We start from the raw sequence: 14,380 nt of genomic DNA, 5'->3' as shown, positions 1-14,380 counted from the left end.
TGGTGCCAAGGCCGGGCTCTAGGAAGAGGACCCCAAAGTGGTGGGGCCTGGCGAGAACACACGGCACAGAGCTGAATAAATCGTAGTCTAAAGCCTCTCTCTGCTCTGCCTCCAGGAGCACAAAGAAGCTATTTGACTCCTCTGGGCCTCTATACCAGGCAGAGAAATCCAGCAAAATGGGGGCGCGAGATGAGCTCTATGCGTTTTTTTTTCCCTTTTCTCTTTCTCTTTTTCTCTCCTTCCTTGTCTTTCTTTCAATTTCCTGGTGGCGAAACCCTTTATCCAAATGAAATGTTGCACGCTTCCATAGAAAGTCCTTCTATTCCTCCTCCTGCAGCAGCCCCATCCTTTGCCCCCCACAAAGCATCAACCCACATGAAAACCAGTGGAAATGCCTAGGCTAGACACTATGATTATAGCAAACGCTAGCCTGCTGGCAGTTCTAAAATGATGAGGAGCCTCGGGAAGGCTCGAGACGGTTCCAGGCTTAGAGAGCATCCAGATGAGAGACACCATGAGCAAAGGCTGCCTCCGAAGCTGGACTCTGAATCTGCTGCAATTATTTGACTTAACTTACTTATGACTGCCTGTCCTTACATAATCTTCACGGTCTGCAGTACAGTAATTGTTAGTTGACTCGCTATCTTGCTGATGGCAAAGATGCACTGTGATGGAGAACCTAGAATTTTGCACGGCCCTGGATTTTCAAAGCTGTAGCTAACAAAACGCCTACCCCAGGCTAGGATCTGCTATGGGGAAAGCAAGAGCTGGAGGCCACCTGCTTCTGTGTCCCCCATGGGGAGACGCCCGCTGGATGCACGATGACTGGTTTATTTTCCGTTCGGATGTTCTCTTCTAGACTATAGTTATGTGAAACAAGTGCAGCAGCATCTGAAACTGTTGCCAGGGCAACCTGACAAAAGACTTCACCATCGGCTACCGTATATGTAATTTGTAAAAGGCAGCCGGCTCACAGAGAAAGGAAAGAGAACGGAATAGGTTGTGACTTTTGATCTTGGAAAGTAAAGTGGGAAGAACATTTTCTGGTTAAATCAATTTACATAGAAAATTGTGACTCGTGCAATAAAAATTCAGAAAAGTCAGTAATGGAATGTTAAGACAAACCTTAAACTTTTTTCAGTGTGGTATCTGTAAAATAGTTGCATATCAGGGCTTTTAACATCAAGGTGCCTAAAGATCTGGAGCTGAAAGTGTGCCCTGAAGAGGAGGGATTCGTTAGTGGAGAGGACAAGAAATTGAAGAAAGTAACCAGAACATTCAGGTGTGTACAGACACACAGTGAATGAAGCAGGGAGGTTTTGACACATCTGCTAGCTCTTCCCTCTCACAACCATTACCTCTCATGAGAGCAAGCACCGCACTGAGACCAGCATAACCGGCGTTGTAGAGTTGGGACCAGTTTGATCTGTCCATGGCATCAATGAAAAGACTAAGACTCATTACAGATAACCCGCTAGAGGTCACGCAGGTAGGTACGAGCAGAACTAAGCCAGAAGCCCTGTTTCCTGCTTCCCCACGATCTTTCCATTAACTGGTGCCTATGCCTTGCGGACGTCAGTTCATTCTATCTTTGAGAGAGGCATAACCTGGACCAGCTTTCAAAGCATGCCCTGCAGAGTCAGGGGCCGAGCTGTGTGAGAGAGCCAGGCACCCACTGCCCTTAAAGGAATATCTCCCTTTGCATCTATTTTTATATATTTTGGGGCCTCACTTACAACTATTTAAGGGGAAAATCTATTTTTAAAAAAGTTTGAAGATCGTCGGTCTAAAGATAAATAAATTAGACAGTGGTAAAGGTTGCACGATCTTGTACATACACTAGAACCCCTGAATCACATGCTTTAATATGATAAATTTATTGTATTATATTTTATATAAAGTATAATATGTAAATCATATATTTATATTTAAATTAAAAAATTTAAAATATCTTCATTCGCACAAAAGGGGCCACTAAGACAGGCACCAAGTTGTACTTAGGGTCAGAAACCAAACAGGAGTAGATCCTAACAACGCTGACCCAGAATCCCTCCACCTGTTTCCCCCCCTCCCCCCCGCAGAGCCCCTGGGGCGGCTCCTTACTGAGTTGGTGCCGAGGATCTGCAGGTTGGGCTTCTCCGACTCCAGCAGCTTGGCCACCATCTTGAGGAAACTCTCCACGAAGAGGTTGATGCTCTGGCAGTGGCAGGCCATGAGCAGCTGGTCCAGCGCCTCCATGGCGATGCACACGTACCTGGGGAGAGCAGCAGTGCGGCCGGCCGTCAGCTCCACGCCCATCCCGCCCATGCAGCGCGCCTGGGGCGATGCAGAGCCCGCGAAGTGACCGCCTGGGCAGCATCCAGGTAATGAGGCTAGTCTATAAGCTGCCAATGCCCGGATGTCATCCTAACAGTGCCCTCTCCAGCCCAGCACCGAGAATCAGAGCTGGAAGAGCTGAAAGACCAACTCACCCAGCATCCTGTTTCATAGCTGAAGAACATGAGGACAGATGAGGGGTACCCGTTCAAGAGTGAACACACGCAGAAAGAATTGATACCCAGAAAAGCAAATTCTGACCCGAAATCCAGTGAGATCAGAGAATTACTTGATCCAAGTCAGCACGTGTTTGTTGAACGCCCACTGAGGAAAAGCTCTGTCCTACTCAGTGCAGGGGGTGGAAGGAGGAAGAAGGCCTCCAAGTTAAGGAGCCTAGAGTCTTACAGATGAGATAAAAAAAAAAAACACAGATAGATATCTCTCCTAAGGGGAAAATAAGAAATGCTACACAAAAGTCACGCATGACGTCCTATGAGCGTTCCCAAGAAAGGGGCAGATGGCTCTGGGGGGAGGAACTGAAGAACTTTACGAAGAAAGTTTATGAAGAATCTGAGATGCGCCTGAGGACCAGCCAAAGCAAAGATTAAGGAACATAAATTTGCAAGTTTTGTACTTAAAGACCTCAGAAGTTCTACGATGAAGAACTACACAAGTAATCTGGTTGACAGTATTACCATGTTTGTGTGACAACACCTTACCTAGGGATCATTTTTACCTCATGGAGGATAAGACAGACACAGAATTAAAATTAAAATGAAGAACATGCTCTGTCAGTTCTAAGTCCCTAACTATTTAATGCTTTTAAAACCTAACACCTAAGTGACTATCTTCAGAACTAGGAAGATACAATATCTAACAGTCAATAGCATACTAGTTGAGTCAGCTCATTCCATTTCTTGACAAATAAAAAGTCCTTTATATTTCAAGCAAATCCTAATAACTTGTATCCTTTACTTACAATTCTACTTCTAGGAGCAGCAAGAAAGAGGGGTGACCTTCTCCTACCTGCCAGCCCTTCGCCCACTTGAAAAAGACAATCTCATTTTTCTTGTTCTTCTATTCTCCGTGCTAAAAATACCCGATCCTTCCCAAACCAGCCTTTTTAAGACAACCACCAAGTATCCTGGTCATTGTCTTCTTCAATGTCTCTCTCATATCCCAAGAAAACCGCCAAAAATCATGTTTTCTACTGAGAATTAGGTGTGCATGTCTAAGCTCACCCCGATATCTGTTCCATAATGGTGACATAGCAAGTAAATGCTTAGGGAAGGTCCATTGTGAAAGATGCGGCATTCTAAATAAAATGTGAAAGACATTCATAGAAAAAGGCGAGCTTTTAACTTCCACTGAGAAAGCTGCTGCAGATCTGTCAAAAATTATTCTGGTTTAAATTTTTATCATTTTCTTTAAGGAGCGAGGTTTCTGAGGCAGAATGCTACATGTTTCCCCTGGAATCTCTTTCCCCCCCTTTCTAGTAATTTAGAGTTTTAGCTGAGCTTGTGGCTCGGACTAGGAACATTTCCCAGCCTCTCTTGCTGCCAGGTGAGACCACATGACTAAAACGTTGCCGTTAAGATGAGGGGAAGTGAGGTGAGCAGCGCCAGCATCGCTGGCTTAAAAGGCAGGATTTTCCTCTTGTCCTCTCTTCCCCTCTTTCTGCCCACTGCGAAGTGAAAACCATTGGAGACCCAGAGATGAAAGTCCCTGGATGGCCTCGTGGCACAGAGCCACTGTATTTCTGAGTCTCTTTGTATCCTAAATAACATGAGTATTTGTTTGTCAGCTTTAGGAGTGCTTTAAAAAACTCACAGTGCAAATAAAAGTGAGTCCTGAGCAGCCCAAAGCAAGTCAAGTGATGGACCTCATAGGAAAGAGAAGTAAGTATTGAAATGGTTCCATCCTGCTGGAGGGAGGTCATCGCAAAGCTGCATGCACTCGGAGTGCGATTTTTTTGTGCCCATTAGGGGTGGTGAGCCTCCTACTTGTAGAACAAAACCATGTGGAATAGAAAAGTACTTCCGTAAACAAAGAAAATGCAGAGGAGGTAAAGCGAGCGGAGAGAACCGTGGTGCTAAGGAATCAGTCTCTAAGTCAAAAGAAAGTAGCAAAAGACCTTTCTCAAAGATGATGGTAAGGCTGTCGCCATGGGCTTTTAAGTGTTACAGCTGCCGGACACTCTAAAGTCAGGTTCACATGCTGTACATACAGTGAAGGATGAATTAAACGATGTGCTCTTTATGCTGAGAGCCATGTCACATCCATCTTTGAACAGTTAGGCAGCTATTTAAAAGTTCCTCCATTAGCTAGTCTTTGTTTTCTTTTTTAAAACAAAGTTTGGTTAAATAAAAATAAAGCACAGAGAGCATGCCTATAGGATTTCTGGAGACACCACAAGACCATTACAAGGCTCCATAAACCTCCCTGTGGCAGCCACTCAGTTTCATAGAGTGTGTGTCTAAACTGCCTTTCATGTGAGTCAGCTTTGCAAATCTAAGCATATAAGATAACAGCAGTCATGGCATCTTCTAAGTTTTTTTTTTTTAAAGACATCAGTAACCATTTCTTAGGTGCCCTTGAGCTGACTTCTACACTGAGCAACCATAAGAAACACAGCCTCCCTACTTGGAGAGTTTCCTGTCCACTCTTATAAAATGTTTCTTTTCTCTCTATGAACTGAGTCAACTATTATAAAAGTATTATTTAATATTATTAAAAGAAAATGTTATTAAATATTATTAAATAGTTATCTCTGGGCGCATTCACAAGTGGATCAGGTCACACTCTTAACTACAAAGTGTCTTTTAGACAAAGGCAGCTTTGGGTCTTTGAGTTCCTTGGGTGAATGGAGCCACCATGCCTCCCTGCTCTGGGGGCAGGCCGTTCCTAGCTCGAGATAGCTTTGCTATTCAGAGGCCATCACGGTCACAGTCCAGAAAACCTGCTGCGACTTGTGGGCCCCGTCCCAGCATGTTTAGGGTCCACTGTGCAAGCCAGTGAAGCAGACTGCATCTCACTGGGCTGGGGCCCTTTTAAACGGGCAGATGTTCCCTGCACACAAGCCCGGACACGTGCTGGCAATGAAACATGGCGGGTGGGGAGTGGGGGCAGGCGGCACGGAGTTCTCGGATGAATCATCCCAGCATCCTTCTGTACGAAGGGCTTCACCATTATTTTATAGAGTTTAGATGAGGGAAAGGAAGGGGCGGGGTGGGTTGGGGTTTGGCAAGAGAAGAAACTAGAAGGCCTCCCAAACCTCAGAGCTTGGATTGCTGCTTTTCCTTTTCCTGTAAAAAAAATTCCCAGAAAATCCTGATAAGGAAAATCCATCCTCTGCTTAAAATAAAATAAAATAAAATAAAATAAAATAAAATAAAAATAAAAAATAAATAAAAGGCTACTGACCAGGAGTGGAAATTTGGATAGAAAGTAAAAATTATGGTAGAAATCAAACTGAAAAGTAAACACATTTATGGCCTAGTTCTTTGAATACATAATCCTTCATTCCCCATCTTTGATCTCAATACAAATGACAGAAGGATTATGATTACGAACTTGAACTTTTCAAAGTATCTTAAAAGATTAGAAGTCAATGGGACCTTGGAAGCCCCATCCAATGCTTGCTTTATTGGTTCTGTCTTACCACAATCTTCTCAGGTATGTCCTACATCCTCGAAGGGAATAGAGCACAGGCTTCGCAGAGTGATGTCTGGTCTCAGCCCAGATCTGATCTGGGCTTGGGGTCCAGGAAGGTGTAGTAATAAGTCTGGGAAACTGAACTGGCCTGACTGGGTACTCAGAGCAGGATGGGGGTTCAAAGGAAGTACTAAGGACTAGCCTACTGCAGGGGCCCAAGGGAGAAGGTGAGAACAGGTTAAAGACCCCAGCAGTAGGTGACCACCAAGAGTACTGGATGTACTAATGTGTCTTCTCAGAAGAGGAGGAGGGTAGGACCCAAGGAATCTGGGATGGACTCGGGTTCATGGGTAGTCACCAAATCCTAGAGAGGACACTTGGCAGGTTGTAACAACAGTAATTCAGGGTCAACGGTCAAGGCACGAGGTGAGTTGTAACAACTGAAGAAAATACAAAGAGGCCCTGATGTGTAGGAGTGAGGCAAGAAGTACCTTGTAACGAACTCAGAATAGGCGTCTGGTTCTGCCTGAACACCCTGTGCTCAGTCAGAAGTGGCTCTCGGAGCCTGGGAGGCTCTGAGCATCCGGAAAAAGAAAAGGGAAAATCTGGGAACCGTTCTCAGTTGGAGAGGAAAGACACATCTAGGGTTGGTGATAAGGACCAGCAGGCAGGGGAGAGGGGGCAGCTTTAGCAAGGCAAGTCATTGCCCAAGAAGCAGTTACAGAGCAGGTAGATCTGATCTCTTTGTCACGAGGGTCTTGACAAAGAACCTCTGGGCGGTCTGAATCTATTTGGCCAGCCTGACTCTTGGATAGAAACCCCTAAAATAGGGGTTGACCTCAGCCAATGGAGGGAAAGATGAACCACCTCATCTAGTAGGAATCTGTGATATCTCTGTCTGAAGAGTCAGCCCTATCCTCCAACCCAGGTTCAGGGTCCTTCTGGGGAGTGTGTATCTATCTCTCAGGAGCCCTGCCAGGCCAGCTCCAGGGCCAGGCTCCTTGGGGAGCAGCCCGTCCCTTTTCCCCCACTCCACCTCCACTGCTTACTATATGCCACCTCCATCCTCCAGGGCTCCAGGCACTGGGGAGCCCAACAGAATCTATTATGTAGTTCTGTACATGGTCGGCGCTCTGTGGTCTGTGTCAACTGACCTGAGTCTCAGCAGCACCGCCATGCCCTGTCCTACTCCCCAGTCGAGCTGAACTGGAAAGAAAATGTGCAAAGCAGAAGACATGAAACACATGGGGAACTCTTGCTGTTTCTGCTCCGCACATCACTGCCCATCACAGTCCATGCCGACGAAAAACATCTTGAAATTCACATGGTGTCCTCCTTCTCCCTATCACCGCTGGTGCTCAACATACAGAGTTCACACACAACCGGAATGGGGTGAGGATGCAGGGAGGCGGGCGGGCAGAGAGGGTGGTTCTGCCGCTGGGTCCAACGCCCACGGTCATGTCCGTCAGGGAGACGCAACTCCCTCAGACTGTTTGCATGCAAATATTTTTGCTCTTCCAAAGCTGCCATCAGTGTGACAAGAAAGATAATAATGATGGGTGTGGCAAGAGGTAGGGAAAGACCGGGAGAGAGAGGAGAGAGAACAGGAGACCAGAGCTAACAGATTTTTCTTCTCTGGATGTCTATGATTAGAGCCCCCGGTGAGGTCTTCAAGGCTTTAAATACTTCAACTCTGCAAAGGCTATTTTTAACTGATGATATCAATTCTGAATTGCAGTTCTAAGGGCAGTGGAATTCTAAGCGGCTCTGCCGGCTACAGGATGTTTTTCTTACCAAGAGAATTGCAGAGAGGGCAGGCAAAATTAGTATTAAATGTTTAATGTTACCGCTTTCATATTGGTTTGGGGTTCAACCTAGGATAAAGCCATTTTTACTTACATGAACCTGCTTTGCAGTATGTCAAGGTGATTTATATAATCAGCATGTTTATGCCCTTTTTCTTGAGCGTGTGGCCTAATTTTATCATAGAAAATGATCAAAGAAATGAATTGTTTGGGGCCCTACTTTTATACCAGGGATAGCTTGACTTCAGGTTTGCTGGTGGGTCCTGTGGCGATGTGGACCTTACAACGCATTAGCGCAATGCGAACATTTTCATTCTAGCTCTTCCTCCATCTTCCTCACCAGAAGGAAGGCGCCTTGGAGGGTGGTGGGGGTGGCTGATGGGCAGTGGCGGGGGCCCATGACAGGTGTCAAGAAGAGAGAGCAGAGCAGGAGGCCCAGAGAGCCAACGGGGATTGACGGCCAGTCCATCTGGAGTAGGTCTAGAGTGGCCGTGGCAGGTATGGCCGGTGTGACAGGCACGGCTGGGTGGAATGGCCCTTTAGAGGCGGGTTGTGCAAGACCCCAGAAGTCAAGCTGAGGAGCTCCTATTTAATTCTAAGGGAGCCAGGAAAGTGTGGCTTTGGATCTGTGTTTTGACGATCGTATTTAACAGTATTAATCTGGAAGGACCAGAACAGGAAAGATGGGGAGCCGGGAATAAAAGAGAGTAGGAGACTGCACCAGGAGAAAGGTAGAATGGACAGAAAAGGCTCTGCGGGGAACGGGAGCAACGGGACTGAGGAACGACTGCCTAGGTCGCCCCGCCCACTACCACCACCCCCGCCCGTCAGCAGTGTCGCCAGGGGCATCATGGGGTTCTCTCTGCATCCGAATCGCGGCGGGAGGTGGGGCCGCAGACCCAGCACGTCCCGCACCGTATCCCACCTTTTTCATGATGAAAGTAACGCCTGCTCAATAGAGAACATGTAGGAAACACGAAGAAGGCGGATAGAAAAAACAAAGCCAACCACCCCCAGCCACGCTGCTCGTACTCTTAACATTTACGGCACATTGGGTTTCACTCTATTTTCTAGGCATTCCGATTTGCTGTTGTTTGCTTTCTAACTTGACTGTTAACACTGTGTACGAAAACAGGCAATCCATTTTTCATTTACCTAAGGCATTTTCCGCACTATACGGAAAGCGGGTTCATAAACGCCATTTTTATTGACCAGGTAATATTTCAGTAAGTGGTAAACGCCATCATTTACTAAACTATTCTCCTCTTGCTGGACGTTTAAGGTATTTCCACAGTTTCGTTATCGTAAAAAACACCATAATGAACATCTCTGTGAGTAAAGCTAAATTACAGTTAAAATTGATTCCTTGGGATAGATGAATAGAATGAAATTACTGGATCAAACGACAGAAGTGTTTTTGAAGCTCTAGATATACATTTCAAAATTACTTCCTAGAAAGATTCAACCAATTTGCGCTTATTCTAGAAAAGAATGAAAATGCCTCTCATGTTGCCATTTCTCGGTTAATACTGAAAATAGTATTTACTTTTTAAAAAATCAATCTGATAAGTAAAGATGGTATCTTAGTATTTCGATCCACGTCTTTGATTATAAGCTTGTTGAATATCATCCCACATTTATAACCAATACTATCTACTCTTATGTCAGCTGGTTATTTGGGGCCCTGGCCTCAAATCTTTTAATGTGTGTGTGTGTGAATGGCATGGCTTTATTGAAAGAGACTCAGAATTAAAACGTGCTGGGCACCCAACACCTCCACTACTTATTATATGCCACTAAAATATGACTGGTTCCTTTGTCTGATTTTCAAAAAAAACACTTCTTTTCATTGTTTGTCTTCTAAATTTTGATGTTTTCTTATTTCGATGTCAAATATTTAAAGTTTTAAACAGTTAAATCTATTGATTAGTCATTTTCTTTAAGATTTCTTTTAACGAGCCTTCCCCTCACAGAAGATGGCTAAATATTTCACTTAAGTGTATTTTTAATGGGCAAATTACCCCTAACCTTGCCTTCTTGCTAGAATGCAAAGAGTTCTTTGCTTTTTAAGATAGTAAGTTGCATGAGGCAGGATGGGTTTAATGAGAATAATGGCACATTCTGGGCTAGACTAACTTTTCGAGGCCTCAGGCTGTGTCTGAGGCTTCTGGATAGAGACAGAGGGGTAAATGGATGCTACAAATGTTCAAAAAAGCCAACATCCCCCTCTTCCCAAATCCTGCCAACAGCATCAGATTTTACCCACCTTCGGAAGAACGTGTGGAACCCACCCCATTTTCTCAGTCTGTTCAATGGTTCAGTCTACCGTCGTTTTCATAAAAGGACACCATGTTTTACCCTAAAAGTATAGCATAGTTTCTGAAAATCTCTCTCCCCCTTTCCCAGACTGCTCACCCATATCGATGACGACCCACGTCACGGATGAGCCTCTCAGAGAGGTAGGCTCCAATCCGATCGAGCTTTTCCGGAGCTGAGAGGGCGTAGAAGGTCAGCTTCTCCATGTTGGTCTTCACCAGGCCATCCTGTAAGAGACAGACCACTCCTGCCCACTCTGGCCATACTGCGGCCAGAAGAGTTCAGGCCTACAGGTAAATATTAATTCAATTTAATCGACCATCAGCAGAGCGCTATTACGTATGTGACAAACGATGGGCAGTTTTCAGGGCTACAGAGATGGTTAAAATACAGCTCTTGCCCTCCAGGAACTCACAACTTAGCCCAGAGTGCGCTAGCTACAAAAAAGTAAGCAATATGAATGTATACGTATATGTGTGTGGGTGCGTGTGTATATGTGGGTGTGCACAGGTGTGTATATACATGAAAGTGTACATGTGTGTTTAGGTATGTGTATCTACGCTAAGTGTGTGTGTGTGTGTGTGTGTGTGTGTGTGTGTGTGTGTGAATGGCATGGCTTTATTGAAAGGGACTCAGAATTAAAACGTGCTGGGCACCCAACACCAAGACATCAACAGGAAGAAGACGGCAGCTCCGCGGCTCTTAGGGAACCGCAGAGGGCGCCGGCAACGTGACCCCCCACTGCCCATCGAGAAGAGGCCACTGATTCTCAGAGGGCACGTCCAGTACATCGGATCCTGACATTCCTGAAGCCACACAACCTGTCGTGCAGCCTGACGGTGGAAGAGTGGCCCGGAAGCCAAGAAACCAGGCCTCGCATGTACGCACGTCCAGACACCTGGCGGATACCAGAGGGGGCCGGGGAGAAGACATGGACCCCTGAGCCAAAGCCCCCGAGGGAAGTGCTCACACTAAGCAGGAGGAAATAGTGCCACCAAGAGAGCGAGCGGCTCAAGGAACTGTCACCCAGAGAGACATGAGTGGGAAAGACATCTCAGTCGTACAGCAATGGCCGAAAGCATGACACGACGAACTTCCAGAGCCCTCTGCAGATCCTGACCTCAGAGAGATCCCAACACCCTCAGCCTTCAGGCCCCCAACGGCAGCCCCCAAAGCCTGGGGTGGGGTGGAATGGATGGAGGCACGATGCCAGCTGGAGACGTGACCCACCTCAGGATCTTCAGGGAAGATGTTGTCAACGAGCCGTTTGTACCTGGGGCGTAGGGCACCGCAGCAGCCACACACACCTGGAACGGCAAGGAGAAACACCCATGAGCGCAGCCCTCCGGGCAGGGTGAGGAGACCTGGGAACCAGGCCCGGACAGATTGCAAGCAACCAGACCCAGGCTGGAAACAGAAAGGTCCCCCGCGCCAGAGTGCAGGGACCAGGATGCGGGCCTCGTCCCGCCCGGGGCCTGGAATCTCCCACCACTTCCCCAGGTTCCAAAGCATCTGCCTTCCTCGCTTTGTGCCTTTTGCTTGGGGATCAGGCACAGCGGCATGTGCAAGGGCGACGCCAGCAGACCAGCACTTGTTAATGATGCCAGGCCGTGGGGGGAACATTTTGAGGGGTGAGGCTTTGGGGTGGGAGCTTACATATAGGTCAGGTGCCGCCCGCATGCATTCCACTGTTGTGGAGAGAGAGAGAGAGAGAGGCAGACAGACAGACGGACAGGACTATAAAACTGCCTCCTGCAGCCCAAAAATCTTCCCCGGTGTCCTGGAAGATGGACAGAGCTTGCAGAAGCGGCTGCTCTTCCTACGCTGCCCCCCCCTCGTTCCCCCCAACTCCTTTTATTCTCTGCTCCTCGGCTTCCTCTACCCTCCCCTCTCCTGGGGCTGTTTCCATTATATAGAACGTTATGGGAAACTATGATAAATTAACATCATCGTTAATTATTAACATTTGAAAATGCGTCTTTAAAGCAGCAGGACCACGATGTTGGAAAACTGTGGTGTTTGAGAGCTGGGCAGGACCCCAGGGGCCAGCCAGTCTGTGGTTCTCTATGCCGGGCCCCCACGCCCGCCTGCTTAATTAAGGTTTTCACCCGCCTGTGGCCAACTGAAAAACTACGAACAATGTGAGATGCCTCGCTCCTTTGTCTTCGGTGCTATGAAAAAATGATGTTAAGAAATCACCGATAAGAACACAAACCTTGGGAAAATTAAAAGGTGACAATTTTAGGTTATACCATAAAGTGTTCAATTGATGAAGGAAACTGAGCCTGTCTGGGAAACGCTGCTCCTCTGTAACCGTCCTCCTGAGCAGGGACCCTGGGGCATATCCCAGCGCACCCCGCCCTGTGAGGTGGGGGAATTGGGTGCTCTCTGTGGGAAAGCGGAGAGGGCAGGGAAGGGCCTGAGAAAGTCCACCCCCCAAAATAATTGCCCCCAAGATAATTGCCTACCAGTGAATACTGAATTCTGCTGGTACAAACTCTGTACTTGAAATGCAAATGAACCCTGGAAATATCAAGCTTAAGGGCCACTCGGAACAGCACGCCAGACATCAGTGGGAATTACTTGAATCACACAAAGAGCTTTACACGGGGCGGAGGAAAGTGCTCTGGGAGTCGTGACTGGGAGGGGGTGAGGGGCAGGCAGTGCCAGGAGGAGGAAGGAGCAGAGACTTGGGCCCTAGGAGTGACTCTGGTATGAGGGACTGGTTGTGTCCTTGGAGAAGCCACAGGATACCCCAAGAGGGCAGGATAGCAGACAGCTGATCTGTGACACCCCTCCCCTCACCGCAGGCTAGCTGTGTGCCCCCCAGTCTCCCTCGGGCCATGCACGGGAGTCCATGGCTGCAAACCCAGGCCTTCCAGGTTCAGCCTCACTGGGCTGACCTGGCATCTCCTCGTCTCTGCCCTGCCCCCGCCTGCGAGAGGGCATTTGGGCTCCAACTGGCTGGCACTGGGTTATTTCTCGTGATGAGACAGCTTCGTGGAGCCCGTTCCTCCTCTCGGTCCTCAGAGCCCAGGATTCCCGCCTGCAGAGGCCGCCGCCCCTCTGCTCAGCTCCCAGGTGGAGTGGCAGGATTGGTGTGTTCCCAGGCAGCCCCCACCCCCAGACAGGGAGGACAGCCCTTTGCATTTTAAGGGAGCGAGAGAATAGTGACATGGAGAAGTTAGGCCTGAAAAAACCCGTGGCTGTCCTTTCCTTAAACCTTTCTGAAGGGCCTCAGCACCGAGGCCTGTGCTGGACAGAGCCGCCAGGCTCACGGCCGCTGGAAACCCAGACTGGCTGAGAAAACATGGGCTGTTATGAGTATTCAGGACAGAAACATCTGTGCTGGGGCAAGAGGAGGCTGTGGGGCTCTCCGTGGGGGTGCCAGGCACAGCTTCCCAGAGGTGGCAGACCCAGTCAGACCCGGGTCTGGAGACCACTGTGAAGCCATATTGCTGACCATATCTTGTCTGGAGGAAAGAAACAGAAAAAATCACTGAGGAAATAAACCGAAAGCTGTTAGCTGTCTGCTTCACATTTGACGAAAGTGATTTTTTGAGATCTCGGCCAGAGAGCAGAGAGCCCGGAACAGCAAGCACTCCACACCTGCCGGGCAGGTAATCAGCCTGTCGCTGGAGATAAAGCCTCCTCTCTGATAAGGCAAGGAGCTGGCCTCTGGGGGCCACGGCAGCTCAGAAGGTGACAAGAACCCACAGGCAGCCCTAGAACGCTTCCAACCAGGAGGTGAATTCAGAGTAGCCACAACTAGGCCACGGAGGGGGGGAAAAATAAACGACAACAAAAAAAAAAACAAAAAAGAATAGAAGACGCTGGGAAGAAACCAAAAACAGTTCATTCTTACCAAAGATGAAGCGATACATTTTTACCTATTCCTTTAATCTTGCTTCTGATGGTGCTCATTCTTAACATTAGTGTGTAGGAGGAGTGGGGCTTTGGCTCACAGCCACGCGCCTGTAAAAGAGCCTTTTAAATCGTGCGTCCTTATTTCCCAGATAGGGCACTCTCCACCCTCTCTTACTCTCTGGGGATCACGTCTGGCAGATCCAAACATGGGACACCAAAAGGAATTGATTAAGGATCCTCTTCTGTCTGTAATATTTTTATACCTATTTTAAGTTAGAGAAAGACACACAATATGGCCAAGTTACTAGTATGCATTTGCTCTGGTTACTGAAAAATCATGCCAGTGGGGATTAACAGTTTCCAACGACGAGATTTCAGGGGCTTCCTCCAACTTTAAAACTCTCAGAATGGCCAGACCGGCT

The 14,380-nt window shown here is 47.6% G+C and overlaps 1 protein-coding gene across 4 annotated transcripts in view; it reads right to left on the bottom strand.

Annotated features, from left to right (window-relative positions):
• The window catches only part of EFR3B (EFR3 homolog B), a 75,001-nt gene that overhangs the window by 35,599 nt on the left and 25,022 nt on the right, over positions 1–14,380 (bottom strand). For all 4 annotated transcript variants that reach the window (XM_036224403.1, XM_036224404.1, XM_016121756.2 and 1 more), the window contains exons 2-4: positions 11,322–11,398; positions 10,191–10,318; positions 2,104–2,254 (exon numbers count right to left, since the gene is read on the bottom strand). In XM_036224403.1, the coding sequence (XP_036080296.1) occupies positions 2,104–2,254; positions 10,191–10,318; positions 11,322–11,398 (356 nt within the window). The remainder of the gene's footprint in view (positions 1–2,103; positions 2,255–10,190; positions 10,319–11,321; positions 11,399–14,380) is intronic.

Source organism: Rousettus aegyptiacus, unplaced genomic scaffold (assembly GCF_014176215.1).
Source record: "Rousettus aegyptiacus isolate mRouAeg1 unplaced genomic scaffold, mRouAeg1.p scaffold_m13_p_7, whole genome shotgun sequence".
Taxonomy (NCBI): Eukaryota; Metazoa; Chordata; class Mammalia; order Chiroptera; family Pteropodidae; genus Rousettus; species Rousettus aegyptiacus.
Note: the sequence above shows the minus strand (reverse complement) of the source record. Positions and strands in the feature narration are given on the sequence as shown.